At 35.2% G+C, this 16,811-nt stretch overlaps 2 protein-coding genes across 2 annotated transcripts in view; one reads left to right on the top strand and one right to left on the bottom strand.

Moving 5' to 3' along the window:
* AMMECR1 (AMMECR nuclear protein 1) overlaps positions 1–16,811 on the top strand; it is a 130,080-nt gene that overhangs the window by 88,943 nt on the left and 24,326 nt on the right. The window contains exon 3 of the mRNA XM_080652991.1: positions 9,990–10,104. Within this exon, the coding sequence (XP_080509117.1) occupies positions 9,990–10,104 (115 nt within the window). The remainder of the gene's footprint in view (positions 1–9,989; positions 10,105–16,811) is intronic.
* TMEM164 (transmembrane protein 164) overlaps positions 7,087–16,811 on the bottom strand; it is a 326,422-nt gene continuing 316,697 nt past the window's right edge. Inside the window, exon 7 of the mRNA XM_080652987.1 lies at positions 7,087–7,224. Within this exon, the coding sequence (XP_080509113.1) occupies positions 7,105–7,224 (120 nt within the window). The 3' untranslated portion in view covers positions 7,087–7,104. The remainder of the gene's footprint in view (positions 7,225–16,811) is intronic.

Here is a 16,811-nt window from a genome sequence, read left to right as displayed (position 1 = left end):
CCTAGATATGTCCAAAACTAGTACTTTGGTAATGCTATGACTTCCAGCAGATTAAATTTAAAATTGTAAAAAGGCTTCAGAATAAAGGAAGGCCTAGTATCCCACTAATAGGGCTTATTAAATTTAGATAAAACAGATGTTTTTCAATGGCAGCAGCTCTGAATCACCAGGATCAAAATGGAGAAAGAAGAGAATAAAAACAAGCTAATACTTTCACTAAAGAGTACTGTGTAATCTGTTTCAGAACCTGCTCACACTTATACCTAAAGCATTCAGTTAAACCCCAGGAGAAGAAGCATTAACTGGGAGAAAATTCCTTAAATCTGATTAAATGTGTATACATTATGTTGATTTGCTAACATTCTAGAAACGGTACTTTAAAAAGAGACAGGAAACCCAGAGTTCATACCTGTTTGTATGACCTTTGTCAAGTTGTTTAATCTCATTGAACTCAGTCAACCTCAGTGTCTTCAAATGTGATTGTTTTGAAGACTCAACAAGAAATACATGTATAGCACCTGACTCACAGTAGGTGCTCGACCAATATTGGCTCTTACATTTAGAGCTGCTTTTGCTCATAGTGGCATGTCTAAGTATATTAGAACCAGATTCATAGTTCTTAGTATTATCTGCAACCTGTGGTTTCTTTGCAGGAATCTTCTTAAGCCACTTGTCCATTACTCGTAGTTAGCTAAAGCTAGATAAACTAGCCCAGGCAGGATACACAAGTGGCTTAAGAAAATTCCTGCAAAGGAACAATGGATTGATGAAAATAGTAATAATCCAAGCACAAGACAAAGATGAGAAAATTATGGAGCTAGCTGACACTTCAAGTTACCTCATAATCTGGTTGGCCCAGTTACAAAGTAAAAATGAAAATAATCTAATCAGACTTCAAAAGATGTCAGCCCCCAAATAAGAGAAATTATCAAGAACATTTGAAATATGTATTTTTACCTGCTATTTTTAAGAACAAAGCTTACTCTAAGTATATATTCTGCTTTGGTTATATTAACTACTTTATAAGTAAATATACATGTTGGGAATATGTGCTCAAACGTTTTATTGCTAAGAATGCTCAGTAAAAACAGTTTGGAGACCACTGGTTTAGATAAGGAAAGCACAGAACCTCTCAGCTCTTATTCTTTGCTGCTTATAGAGTTTTGTTTTGCTAAATATTGTGCTGTTTAGCATAACCAGTAGGATATAGAATAATATATCTAAATCCATTGAAGACAAATTGAACATAATTCATGGAACTACATTTCTGGGTAAATATTTCTTGTATAGAAGTAAAAGACCAATCCTTGCGCTAGAGATTTTTAAAAATCTAATTCAGGAAAACCAAGAAAGAATAACAAAGCAACATATGAATGCATGCCTGCAAAATTATGGAACTTCTTGATAAAGAGGCACCTTAATTAATGTAGTAGATGTGTTACTAGAAAAAAATGTATTCGTTTCATTTCTGTAAAATTTTCCTACAACTCTGGATCACTTGGTAACTAGTAAACCACCAGCAATGAGTGTAAAACAGATCCTTCCAGAAAAGAAGTTAACCTTGTCTGACCACTTCTCTCAGTATTCCTATTGTATGTGATTTTAATAAGTCTTTTATATGTATCCATATATTATTTTGTAATATGCTATTTTTATGTGCTCCATGATTCTTCATGTAATAAAAGGCATAGAACAGGTACCCAATAAATATTTTGAAAATTAAAGAAAATGAAATGAAGGCTTCTCAGAAAAACAAACATAAAAACAAAACCAGAACCTGGGAAGGTAGCCATTATCCCCTGGGATGGCCACATTTAATTCATAGAAGATAACTTGTTTAGATCCTCCCATCTCAAGTTTGAAGGGTTAATCTTAGTCTTGGCACTCCCTTCCACCTGAGCCATGATATGGTGGCTGCCCTGTGAGCATCAAAATATGCTGATGATCAAAGTTCTTCTCTAGCCACTGCTTATTAAGCACCTAGTGTATGCAAGACACTTATACAAGCGCTAATATTTTATTTATTTGTTATAGTAACTCTGAGAGGTAGGTACTATTATTATTCCCATTTTATAGATGAGATAATGGAAGCTGGCACAAGTTAAGAGACTTATGCAGATGTCACACAGCTAGTATGCAGTAAAGCCAGGATCCAAATGCAGGTATGTCTGACTCAGAATCCAAACTCTTGACCATGCTACTGTGCTATGTTCTTTAGGACTGTGAAATAGTGTTCATGTATTAATGAGGACTTCAATTTTGCATTTTTAGGAGCTATAGTTATTGGCAGTAAGTCACAGGGAACTGTTGTGATATTTTGGAGACATGCTTTTAATGTCCCTGGGGAAATGATACTTGGTTAGGGTTATACAGGTTTCTAAATTGTAAGAGAAAAGTCAATAAAAATTATGTTCCATTTTATTTGAGAGGTAGTTCAGTTTTATAGTGTCCTAACTCAGATAACACAAGAATGAAATCCCTAGAAACTTTGAAAGTCTATGTCAGATTACTTTTGTGTTACATTCACTTGAAAGTAGAGACAATCTCACATTTTCAAGTTTTCCAAGATTAAAATTGTCGGTGGTCAAACCATAATCTGTTTTCCACATACACAGATTTTTTTTTGTAAAGACCATTGAGAGCACTGTTCTAATACTGGATAGTAATGAATGACCCAAAGTTATATTGAGTCTTAAAGATGAACCTGAGTCATGAAGAGACAATTAAATGATATTCATTATACTTAGGTAGAATATATTTTAAAAGAGTTTCATCAGAAAAACAATGAAAACAAAACACTGTTTCTAGTCATCTATTTCTAAAACCAGGATAAAGTCAATCCAGAAACTCTGAAAGGAGAGCACTATGTGGACATTATATGGAGGGAAATGAGGAGTACCTTCCATACACACTAAACATTTAGCCATCTGTTTTTCTATGTATCTCCCTCTCCACCCCCAAGCCCCAGTTTTAGTTCTGCTCCACCGAAACAAATTCACAACTTGTTCTCCTAATTTAGAGGTGAGGAACTTGTGGCTAGGAGGCAGATTCTTGACAATATTGCTCTGGTCATCACAGCATGCAGCCTAGAAAGTATTTTCCCCTCCTCGTGGGCACCTGTGGCTGTCCCAGAGAGTAAAGGCTTTTACTAGTAAGAATTCTAGATTAGAGCAATTCAAGAACTTTAAGCCAATCAGTAGGTGATAACACTCTAAAGCCTAAGTAAATCCTATAGAATAGGAGCTACATAATATTTATGGAAACCTACAGGATGTATTGCACTAAATCTCCCTTTCCCTCCTACCCTTCCATTCCTCCTTGCTTGCTTTCTCTCTTTGTCCCTTTTGTGTGTATTTATTTACTTTCTCTACCTCCCACTTCTTTTCCTGCTTCTTATTTTCTCTTCCTCTCCATCTTTATTTCTTTGTATATATTTTCTTTTTCTCCTTTCTACTTTCTCTTAATTTTTCCTCCATTCTCCGTTAATCACCCATCATATCACATTAATATATATAATTGTATATTATATGTATTTAAATTAATAACTGTTAATGTTCATTGAACAGTAAATGGGTTGTATTTATTACTCTAAAGGGAAAAATATCTCCTAATTAAATAACATTTTACATATGGCTTAATGATCGAACATTTCCTTTTGTGTCACAGCCCTCACCAAAATAAGGTTCCGAGGGCATGCGACAGCGGGTAGGGGAGGCTGGGGGAAGGTCAATGGGGAAAAAAAGGAGATATATGTACTAATAATGTACTAATATATGTAATACTTTAAACAATAAAAAATAAAAATAAAATAAATAAAAATAAAATATTTTTTAAAAAAGTGAATTGTAAAATAGTGTTCGTCTTTCTTCACTCAATAACTCTGATTTTGGGTTTTAGTCTTAATAAGTAATCTAAAATATTAAATAACAAAAAAACAAAATAAGGTTCCTTTGCCCTTTCCTTAATCATAATCATGTCTTTTGTCACTCCTCTCTACCCTTACGTTTGATGAATAGTCAATTTTTTTTTACGTTCTGTTTTATGCCTGTTATTTTCTTTAATAGAGGGGAAGCAAAAATTGCTACTTAATGTGAAAGAAAGGTTAGGGATAATTCTAGTACTCTAAAGTTTCTGGAGTTCACACATGCCACATGTGCACTCTGTTCCAATAGCTCTGATGAGGAATTGCAGAATATCTAAATGATTGAAACCCCTCATGAAAAACTATGTGTGTGTATTTTTTAGACTAATGTATGCTTGATTTGCTTTTCTTCACCTATCCAAACAGGGATTTTAAATTTTGATTTTAATTACTTCCTTGTCCTGAAAAATGATTGCCTGTAATATGAAGCCTTTCTCAGTTTGGTAACGTTCTACTGGATAACTGATTAAGGTCCTTAGTGTTTTAGAAATCAAAGGAATGAATGAATGAGTGAGGGAATGGCTAGCTAGCTAGATTCATTTAAATCTTTTCTGTTGCATGCTATATTTTTTATGATGAGCCTTGTAATATCTAAGGTTTTGTCTCTTTTCAGCTGTGGTTTTTTTTTTTCCTCACAGTTTCTAGGCACTGTCACAAACACTTTGATTCTTTCATAGCCAAACTCTTAATTCCTTTTTAAAAAATGTTCATTTTCATTAAAGTGCTATTTAACATTAGATATTAACTTTGACAGATGTTAAGGCTGCTTCTCAATTAAGAGAAATATATTCTTGGGAAAGTGCCAATTTGAATTGAATATATTTGAATTTGGTATGTGAATTAAATTGTTGTTTCAACCTACCCATCCATCATAAAAGTGATGAAGCAGCCAGCTGGTTTTGTATATAAGTGGTTTTTATTTTTTTTTCCATAGCAATATTCGAACATTAGAAATTGGCTTCCTATTGTAGCAAAGAAAACTTTGTATGAATTTACTACAGGATTTCACTATTTGTCAGTTCCTTAGACTGCCTAGATTTTAAATTGGCAGACCCTACTTTGGCATAAAATGCTTTCCATGGACAGCATTAATATTTTAAAATCTTTTTTTTTTTTGCTCCTGCATATTTCCAATAGACAGGAAATCTGGCTTTATTTACCCTTTGGCTACTAATAAATGCTATTAAATTGTTATTTATCTTTTTTAGGCAGAGGCATTGCAGGTATGAGATCAGAATTGCCAAATAAGGCAAGCATTTAATTTTAATATTTATTTTTAATTTCTTTATTTATTAAGGTATTACATATGTGTCCTTATTCCCCCATTACCCCCACCCCCCACTTATGCCCCCACCCCCCTGTTGTCTGTGTCCATTGATTAGGCTTATATGCACACATATAAGTCCTTTGGTTGATCTCTCTTTATAATCTATTCAAAGGTGGCAACTAAAGTATAGATCAGGGGTGGGCAAACTTTTTGACTCAAGGGCCACAATGGGTTCTTAAACTGGACCGGAGGGCCGCAACAAAAGCATGGATGGAGTGTTTGTGTGAACTAATATAAATTCAAAGTAAACATCATTACATAAAAGGGTACGGTCTTTTTTTTATTTCAATAGTTTTATTCATTTCAAACATTTTACAAGAAGAATGTAAACACTAATTATTATAATTTGAAACTTCAAAAAATGGAGGAATCATAGCACAATAACATACCTTATATTGAAGATGGCAAAGGCAAAATAAAATTGCCTAACAAAGGAAAGGTACAAAAGCCTTTCAAATTAAACTTAAATATAATAAAATAATTTAAAACTAAAACAAATAGAAAAGAACAAAATGTGTAAACAGTAAATTAAACATTTTCTTTAGTGCAACTTCCAAATTATGCCTGGGACGTAGATGTAGATGGCAATGTAGACTGGGTTGAAAGGTTTTTGGTCTTTAAAACATCAACTTCAGTGGGAACAGTGTTGTTGGTCTCCTTTTTAGCTAATGCTCTGATACTGTGCTCTCCAGGGGCGTGTCTCCCTACATCACCACGATAACGTGTCTACGCATTCCCAGGGTGATATGGGGAGGTCCGCGGGCATTACAAGGAGCCTCTGGAAGATTGAGAGGTTGTTCCTTCTACTGAATGGGCAGATATAAATCCGCCCACTCAGAAGAAGGAGCTGTGGCCCTGTTTCCCGACGTTGCCATGTTAACACTGCTGCTGGTGAAGGAGCGGAGGGGAGAGCAAGAGAACCCTCTGCTCTTTCGGCTCCGCGGGCCGGATAGAACAGCTGAACGGGCCCGGATCCGGCCCGCGGGCCGTAGTTTGCCCACGGCTGGTATAGATACTACAAAGAATTTTAGACTTGAGTCAAGAATCTCGGTTGTATCCCCACCTGTGTCACTACCTAGCTGGGTCACCTTGAATAATCCACTACCCAACTCTGGACTGCATGGCTCACCTTCCACACTGCATGTTCTGTATACAAGAGAGCAGGGCTAAGGGAAGCTGAATCTTGTTTATTAGCTATCCGCATCAGCCTAGCAGCTCTGAGGTCAGTTTCCAGCTGCATTTTTCATCTTTTTTATAATCCTTTAAATCCTTGCTAGGCTTTCATTGCTAGTTTCTTTCCCTAGGAATTTGCATTTAGAGATATTGAGGGCTTCCTACCTTTTGGAATTTTCCAATGCTCATGAATTTAATGAAGTTACTTAGAGTTGATGAAAAATATAAGAATTAAAAGTCTTGTTCTGGTGTCTCTATAAAAGCAGAGTGTTTCCATCATGACTAATATACCTTCACTATTTCAGAGTTTTGAATTTAATACTTTTGAGTCTTGGTATGGCGAGGCATGATTATCAGTTTCTCTTTAGCCATGTTGCATTCTCCCATCTGCTCCTTGTTCTGAACATCCTTTTTTTTTTTTTTTTAAGTTCAGAATGATTGAGCAACCAGGATATCTTGCTGGCCTGATCCTCAGTTAGATTTTAGAAAATTTCCTTAATTTGAAATAGTTTGAATTGCACTGAGCTACCATTTACCTTTTGTTGGTTTGGTACAAAATAAAGTAAAAAAAATGATAACTTTCCTCAGAGTGTTGAGGAATTAACTGTATGGAGTGTGTATTTTAATGGAAAGCAGAGCTAGATACAAAAAACTCTTCATTAAAGGAGGCCTAGCACTATAATTAAAAAGGCAGACTATAACAAGTATTGGCGAGGATGTGGGGACATTGAAAAGAATCCTCATACATTGATGGTAGGAATGTACAGTGGTACAGCCACTGTGGGAAACAGTTTGGTGGCTCCTGAAAAAGTTAAACATGAAATTACCATATGACCCAGCAATTCCACTCCTATGTATCTGCCCAAGAGAAATGAAAACATATGTCCACACAAAAAGTAAAAAATGGTTGTTCATAGCAGCATTATTCATAACAGCCCCAGGGTGGAAACAAGCTAAATTTCCATCAGCAGGTAAGTGGATAACAAAACGTGATTTATACAGATAATAGAATATTACTAGGCAATGGAAAGGATGAAGTACTGATATGTGTTACAACATGAGTGAAACTGCAAAAACATTATGCTGTATGAAAAAATTCAAACAAAGGCCACATATTGTATGATTCTGCTTATATGAAATGTCTAGAACAGAGAAATCCATAAAGACAGCTGGGGGGAGAGGAGAATGTGGAATGACTGCTAATGGGTATGGGCTTTCTTTTGGGTGTAATGAAAATGTTTTAAAATTGGATAATGGTGACAATTGTATAACTCTGTGAATACACTAAAAACCATTGAATTGTGTACATTAAAGGGGTGAATTTTATGATATGTGTATTATATCTCAATAAAGCTGTTATATGTTAAAACATTAGTGACTATATTACTATAATTACTTGAAATTATGAAAGTGTATTTCAGTTACATTTTTGCCAGGGGCTGGGAGAAAGGGGGAATGGTAAGTTAGTATTTAATGGGTATCGTGTTTCTGTTGGGCAAGATGAAAAAAGTTCTTGGGATGAATGGTGGTGAGTGTTGCTCAACAATGTGAATGTACTTAATCTCACAGAACTGTACGCTTAAATATGATTAATAAGGTAAATTTTATGTTATATATTTTACCACAATAAAAAAGCAATAACCCTAAAAAATACATTTTATATCATTCTAATGCGTAAGCCTTTTTTTAAGCAGGAAAATTGAAAGCGTGATTTGCCTTTTGGTCTTTTTGCATGGGATTCTTCTAGTCTATGTTTTAGAGCTTCTCTCCAGAGTGTGTATATGCTTTGGTGAGGAAAAGGTGGAGTTTATACAGACATATGTCTCTATCTTGGCTTTGAATGAGAACTTTAAAATACTTTTTAAAACTTTATTTGCCAATTGGAAAATAAAAGAAGCCAGACCATAGGAAATTTATGTTGTTAAATTATAAAATAGTGAAATGCCATACTCAGAGTATGAATTATCATAGATTTCCTGCATTTCTTGGTTAATCTTGACTGCTTGACTGGGAAAAAAACATATATACTTTATATAGGCACCTCTCTATCTTTCTATGAACATTTTCCTCTCTATAGCAGAATAGAATGACCACCAAAATGTATTTGAAAATACAAATATAGGTATATATATTTATACAATACAGTGGGTGAGTTTCAGAATGCGAAGGAAGGGATTGAAAATGAAAAAAAAAAAATCCAGCAACGAGGAAGTCACTTAAAATGGAATTAAATTATTTCTAAAGGCCACAGGACTTTGTTATCACCCAAACAGTTTGTACACTCTAAATTTGTAACCTATTAGAATTAATCTATGAAAACATGCTTAAGACTATCTGCTATATAAGACCTTTGAGGATCAATGGCTCAAACGCTAGCAGTACCATTTAATATAGTATGCAATCAGTGGTATGTTTGTTTTTCTTGACCAGGAAGTGGTTTCTTTTAAAAGTACAAGGAACTCACAGCACCTGTTTGTGTGTGTGTGTGTGTGTGTGTGTGTGTGTGTATGTGTATGTGTCTGTGTATTTTCTGTCTTTTCTGTTGTTACAGGAAGAATTATGATCTTCCAACATTTTTGTCCTTTATAGTGGTTGTTTTCTAGAGTTTGGCATTGTGGTATATTACCTTTGATTACAGGATCCAGTCATAATTGATGTACTCAGAAATCCATTGGTGTGATTAGTGGTCTCCTAATCATACTTTTATTTCCTAGATTAGCCTTATTTCCTGTAATTTCATAATTTTTTAGTCATATATTGAATTATTCTTTATAGGGGACCTGAAATCCTTATGAGTAGTTTTAGTCTGAAATTTGCATGATTCTTGTCATTTTCTTTTGTTTCTTTTGCTTGAAGAAAGTGAAATTTTTATCATTTTTTTGAACTCTGAATGCTATTCTATGTAACTGGCCAACCTAGTATGAATTTTTTTTATAACATGAAATGCATATATTTTTTTCCACCAGCACTAGATCCAGAAGTCTTCCCACAAGTTTCCACTAGTCTGGTTTTTATTCTCCTCAAAAGTAAAATAAAACATTCCCAGATTCTACAAGTAACAAGAAAGTACACCAGGAAATGACTACAGGAAATGTGATTGAGCATTCACTCTTTTAAAAATATATTTTTAATTGATTTCAGAGAGAAAGGGAGAGGGAGAAAGAGATAGGAACATCAATGATGAGAGAGACACATTGATCGGCTGCCTCCTACACCGCCCCACACTGGGGATCAAGCCAGCAACCTGGGCATGTGCCCTGACTGGGAATCGAACCATGACCTCCTGGTTCATAGGTTGATGTTCAACCACTGAGCCACTCCAACTGGGTGAGCATTCATTCTTTACAATTGAATTGGTCACAGGATTGGCTAGTAAACACAATCCAGTGAATGAAAAAAGAATGACAACTAAAATCTTTGGGGCCTTTAAATATATTTGAAATTATTGGTGTGGTTGGCACCTTGATGATTTTTTTATCTCTTACCTTTTTCAAATGATTATTTGCACTTGAAATTAGGAACACTCACATTTAGCGATTGCTTTAATATTTGCTTTGTTTTCAACAGTGCCCTTAAAGATAGCCGTTTTCCCCCAATGACAAGGGATGAACTGCCACGGCTCTTCTGCTCAGTGTCTCTGCTCACTAACTTTGAAGATGTTTGTGACTATTTGGACTGGGAGGTAAGACTATAGAAAATTTTAAAACAGAAATGAAGGTAACTTGTAATTTTTTTAATATATTTTATTGATTTTTACAGACAGGAAAGCAGAGGGATAGAGAGTTAGAAACATTGATGAGAGAGAAACATCAATCAGCTGCCTCCTGCACACCCCTACTGGTGATGTGTCCGCAACCAAGGTACATGCCCTTGACCGGAATCGAACCTGGGACGCTTCAGTCCGCAGGCCGACGCTCTATCCACTGAGCCAAACCAGTTAGGGCATAACTTGTAATTTTTTAAAATTAGGCCCAGAAAATAACTCTTTCAGCCTATTCTTTATTATAGGGAAGTTAGAGAGTAACATGGATAAATAGACCTCAGAGCTGATCAATGAGGAGTTTTTTTTAAAGGCAAAGTACTATGTATTGTTTTAATCCAAAATTGAATTTGCTCTTCAATTTTATGCCATTATTTCGCCAGAGAACTTCATAAAAGCTGTTAATAAATAGTAAGAAAGACTGATTAGAATTTATTCCTCCTCTTACAACCTGGTGCACTTTGGTATAACTGCCACCAAGTAGTTAGGTGGTCAGAGGATACATCTAAGAATCAAGGAGCAAAAGAGTTAGGATAACACACTACTTGGGGAAATGTACCAGTTTGTGGATAATGACAGGGTGTTATTTAATTAGTTAAATCATGCCAATTCATTCTTGGCCACCTTAATTTATGCACTTAAACACACAAATAATATTAAGGTTATAATATCTCTCTGCATTGCCATTATCGGAGTAGACTCTATTGATCTTATTTTTATTCTTTAATATGTGGGATTGTGGGTTTTAAGGAAGTTCAGAGGTTGTCACTATGATTTGCTTTTGTGGTTGGGAAGAGATAGTTAAGTGTCTGTCTATGAAATTTTACACACAGACATGTTCATATTATTGAATGACTACTGTGTTTAGAGCACTGTGCTATATGTAAAAAAATACTAACATTTGGTCTGTACCATAAAACATCTTATAGTCTACTAGGAGAGAAAAATATATACAAAGCACGAAGAAATAAGTGGATAAGAATAAACAATCTATCAGAATAAAACATTGGAAATTTGGTGATATACATAGCATTCTCTTACACACACACATACACATACACACACATAAATGATATGATTGTATTATTATGATATAGCATTTTTTAATTCTACTGCCTTTTTAAAATACCTATCCCCCATGGTGACTGAGATATTTTGCCTTGTGGACAGATCACTGTCTTGATAGTTAATTGGATTTGAGTTTTATTTTTTTGCTTTGCCCTGATTCTTAGTGAGACTTTGGATAACTTCCTTTACTGCCATTCAGTTTTTCCACATACAAAATAAGACATTTATAAAGTTCATAGATCTTCATTTGAGAAAACTTCTATGATATAAATTATTGTTGTTATGCCACAGCTATTTTAAAAATTCTGCAGAGAGTAGGGTGAAAGAGTTTCTTCTGTGTTTTGCTGTAGGGTTTTTTTGAGCAATATCAGAATATGAAAGCATCTTAAGATTTTTTTTTTGTAAAGGAAAAAGTAAAAGTAATTGATAGTGTTGATCTTAGCTAAGTTGGAATGTGTAAAGCCTTTTATGTAATTAAACATTCATAATTGATTGTTCACTATAAATTTATAGTTCCTATTTAAATTTTTCTTAAAGAGAAGTCTACCAATATTATAGAAATATTCCACAGTTCTTTACTTTTTAAAAACTCCTCATCTGATATTTTAATGGATTTTTAGAGAGAAAGGAAGAGAGAGAGAGAGAGAAATATTGATGTGAGAGAAAAATTGATTGGTTGCTTCCTATATGCACCCTGACCAGGGATAGAACCCACAACCTAGGTACGTGCTCTGACCTGGAATTGAGCCCACAACCTTTTGATGTACAGGGACAATGCTCCAGCCAACTGATCCACCTAACCAGGGCTCCGCATTACTTTATTTTTAATAAACCCAAATCATATCCCTTAATTACAGTTTGGTTGGTTCTTTTACTGTTTTAAAGCTACTCCTTCTTCTCTAACTAAATTTTTATTTCTGCTTTCTGAATTTTATGGTGCTATGTTGTGGTGAGGGTGGGAATAACAACAGGGACAGCCTGATATCTAGGGGATGACTGAGCTACAAAACACTTTTACCCTTAATTGCAGCCACCGAGTTGGAAGTATAGTTCAGGTGTGTGTGTGTGCACGTGCACGGGTGTGCATGTGTGTGCATGTGCAAGAATGTATATTTCATAGATGTGTGTGCATGTGTTTGTGGGGAAGGAACAATGGGAGAATCCAACAGTTGTTAAATAGGTATGGGTAAACACAGAGTCCACCATTATCTTCTTTAGCCCACTTTAAGCATTGTCTGCAGCTAAAATTAACCTTGATATTATTGGGCTTTTATGTTTATGAGATGTATCAGCTTTCCTTTGGGAGGGTGAGAGTTTAAGCACTTAAGAATTGGTACTGTGTACTCTTTCAGGGTATATTTATCCTCTCTGGTCACTATATTCCAGTTTGAATGTCTAGAAGATTCTATATTGCTTCTACTTGGTATTATAAAGACTTAAATATTGGTGTCTATTTAGTGATGCTTTCCTGTTAAAGTACCAACAAAATATACAAACATATATTTAGTACTTTAGATATGTAAGCATTTGAAAGTGAATTAGGTACTACTAGAATGGCTTTGCTAAAAGGAAAAGTGTGTACTTCTCAGTTCTTAGTTTGAAGTGTTTTAGCATAAGATAAATTTGTTCCCAAAGGGTAAGGGTGAAAATTACTGTGATTTGGAGTTAATAAAAACAACTGTACCATGGTCAGTGATTGATAATGGAATGGTATTATTTTGGAATGATGTTATAAGGGTTATCATTAATAATTCTAAAAAAGCATTGCTACTTGAAACACAGAATGGTCGAGTTGAATTAAAGGTATTTTTTAACAAAGTATATGTCAATAAAATTCCACTCCTAGGTATATACCCAAAAGAAATGAAAACAGAATATTGAAACAAAAACTTGTACTTGAATGTTCATAGCAGCAGTATTCACAAAAGCCAAAAGCTGGAAACAGCCCAAATCTCTATCAACAGATTAAGGGATAAACAAAATGTTGTATATCAATACAATTTAATATTAGTCAGCCATAAAAAGAAATGAGGTACTGATACATGCTACGATGTGAATGAACCTTGAAAACATTATGCTAAGTGAAAGAAGCCAGACACAAAAGGCCACATACTGTATGATTCTATTTTTATAAAATATCCAGAATGGGAAAATCCATAGAGATCTATTACATATTAGTTGTTACCAGGAGATGAGGGAAGGGGTGAATGGGAAGTGCTGCTTAACGGATACAGGGTGTCCATTTGGGGTGATGACAAAGTTCTGGAACTGGATAGTTGTGATGGTTGTACAATGTTGTGTATATACTTGATGCCACTGAATTGTATACTTTGAAATTATCAAAACTGGAAATTTTATTTTATATGAGGTTTACCACAATAAAAAGGCATGTATGCAAATGCATAGACATTTAAATCTATATTCCATAATACTATAGTAATTTAAATTTATTGAAGAAAACCTAAAATTCAAAAATATATAAAGAAAGAAATGCAAGCCATTCATAATTACACCAATCTGAGATTTCCACTCCTAACATTTTGGAATAGTTCTTTCAATTATTTGTGTTTTTGTATTTATAAATCTGAATATTTGTTTATATAACTGAAATTATATTGAATATACAATCTATTAAAAAAGAGAATTATGAGGAAGTCTTTGTTTATGGTTTATCTTTGTATATATAAGTTAGTTATTTATATAGCAAATTTCCTTTATGAGGAACCTGTCTATATTATGAAACTATACATTTCATTTTGAGAACTTTCACACTGTCAAATAGCTACAACTTTTCTTACAAGAATGAAATACCTTTTTCATCATAAGTATCTAATTTTAACCTGAAATGCAAAGTGTTATATATATGTATGCCAAAGGGGGAAACAGGAGACAATTGCAGAATTTTGATAGAGAATTTTAAGTCAAAGATCAGTAATGAGTATGTTTCACATAAGCAGAAGCCTCTAACATGGGGCTTTTCTGGTGGAAGTATAGTTTGAAAGCTGACCTCCTCTGGTGAATTATGTTACTGCAGAATTCCTAATTAAAGGGAGGAAAATGCCCAGATCAAAGCAGAGTGAGGGCAAAGTCGAAAAGTCCCAAAGAATAGTGGTAGGTAACTTCGATAAGACAGACATCCCTGTGGTCATGAGGATGAGGGATGTGACCAGTGGTAATGGCCACCTAATTTTCAAATGATTAGCAAACAAGTGAACTGCCACAGGACTGGCTATCTACTATCTTACTCTCTTCTTCATGCAAGGTTTTAAAACCAGCCTATTTTGGAACTCTCTTTTGGTAATGTGTCTCTAATTTCACAATAGCACTTTGTAGGAAAGTAGGGTTTATATTAGACTTTGTTTTAGAGGCTAGAATGCTTGTATTTGATAATGTATGACGAATTGTTTTACAAGTGGATGTAATTAATTTCAAGTCAATGTTGAATTGGCAGAATGATCAGTAATGCCTTCTTCAAAATAGTAATTACCACATTTAAAATGAGTGTCTACAGGTAGCTTCTCAAGGAGCCTGAGTAATCATTAAACAACAGCAAAACTATCCATAAAAGGATGTAAAGACAAATTGGAATAGTGGCCCCACCCTTCTGAGAATTGCTGATTATTGCTAGCATCATGATCTATTTAATTGCCCTGGTAGATATGAGAAGGATGAAAAGTGAATGATTTGGAGGGAAAAAATCATTAACTAATAAATTGAAATGTCTACCTGCGAGGATAAAATGGTTGTGAAATGAGGAAAATTGCTCCCCTAGGGAGAAATCTGAAGTGATATGCCTTGTATGTGAACACAAAAATTTATTAGCATTGTTCTATGTTCTTCAATTGACAGCATTCTCTTAATTCTGAATGACAGGATGATTGACAGACATGGTGCTTTAGAAACAAAAAAAAGCTCATGAAGCATGTTGGAGTCCTCTAATATGATATGTAGCCTAGAACTTGTATAGTTACACTCTTTGGGAACCATGTTTCTTAATTTTAAAGATCCAAAAGGATATAAAGCCAATGACATCACAATAGTTGGATTTAACTTGAGGGGTTTTTCTAGGTGTGTCATCTTGTAGCTGTTCATTTTCAAGATGATATAAATGAATAAGCTTTTTGTTTGTATAGCAAGTATCCTACCAATGATCTTCTGGGAGCTCCTGTAGCAATTTGCTGACAGAGACAAAGTATTTTCTAAACTATAGTGAGCCATCTTTTATTTAAGTGTTTAGAAACATGATCATTTTGAAGGCATGAGGAAGAAATAGTTTCTATATTCTGAAGTAGATCAATAGATTATATTTCAATAAATTAATAAATACTTTTACAAACCATAGGGCACTTTCTGATGTCTCACCTGAATATACCACTATCAATTGGGCAAAACATTGTGGTCCTAAGACAGACCATTCCTTTTTAACACTCAACACTTACATGGCATCAACCCATGCTGGGTGGGGCTGACCAGAATGATTCTTGTGTGATGTCAAATCTGTCCCTGAATTTTAGAGTGAGACCCCAACCCCCTAGTCTCGCTCTGCCCCTAAAGGACCAAAGCATCTGTCATTGTACGTGAGCTTGTTGGAGTCCTGGTACTGAGAGCTACACTTCACTTTAAAAGCAACATCAAAACACACCTCTTGAGCAATCACCGCTCCATTTCTGACATATTTACTTGCAGTTAATAATAGCATGCTTTTGTAACAACCTTCATGAGAGTAAACAGATGAGATGAATAAACTGGCTGCCATTATTATCTCTCATACATTTTAGAAGTGCATGTTCAGCTTTTCATCCTCCTTCTTCCCTTAAAGATTTAATTTTCTAGCTCCTCTTAATGTACCACTGAAAACAAAGTTCCCATTCATATACAGATGGTTAGCATGACTCACTAAGTCATTAAGTGAAATGACTTCTAGTTGTATATGTTCTGTCCACCCCCTTGCTTATTTTCTCCAACTATGATATATACCATGTTTTGCTTCTCTTCTAATTTAAGATTCCTGACTTTAAAATATATTTATCTATTTCCTAGATGTATGCAGCCTATATCTATATGAAGTCTATCCTAATATATAAAAACCCTGGGTCTGTCACATCCGCAACGACCAGGAGGCTCGACCAACCGGAAGTCAGTCCTGCAGTCAGAGCTGGGTAACCATGGCAACCCAGCACTGACTGCTACAGCTGCAGGCACAGTGACCCAGCACTGACTGCTGAGGGGACTGCGAATCAGGCCCAGAGAGAAGCCTGAAGAGAGAAGCAGGGTCTGATCTGTAGCCTCTGTGGCAGCTGTTGATCAGCACTTGCCTCTATCTTTCTGGGCCTGGTCAGCAGCCCTGCCTCCATTTCTCTCCAGGCCTCCACCGGGGCTACTGATCAGCCCTGCCTTTCTGATTAGGCCCCGTTGATAAGCCCAGAGACGCTGACTGGCATAGAAACCGACCAATCAGAAACAAATCTGGGTCAACTGTGAGGAGCCAATGGCTGCCTAGGAGGTGGAGCTTTTGACACTGACTGGTATAGAAACTGACCAATCAGAACCAAATCTGGGTA

The sequence above is a fragment of the Plecotus auritus genome (assembly GCF_963455305.1).
Source record: "Plecotus auritus genome assembly, chromosome: X".
NCBI classification, from domain to species: domain Eukaryota; kingdom Metazoa; phylum Chordata; class Mammalia; order Chiroptera; family Vespertilionidae; genus Plecotus; species Plecotus auritus.
The sequence above is the reverse complement of the archived record's forward strand: the minus strand, read 5'-3'. Positions and strand labels throughout refer to the sequence as shown.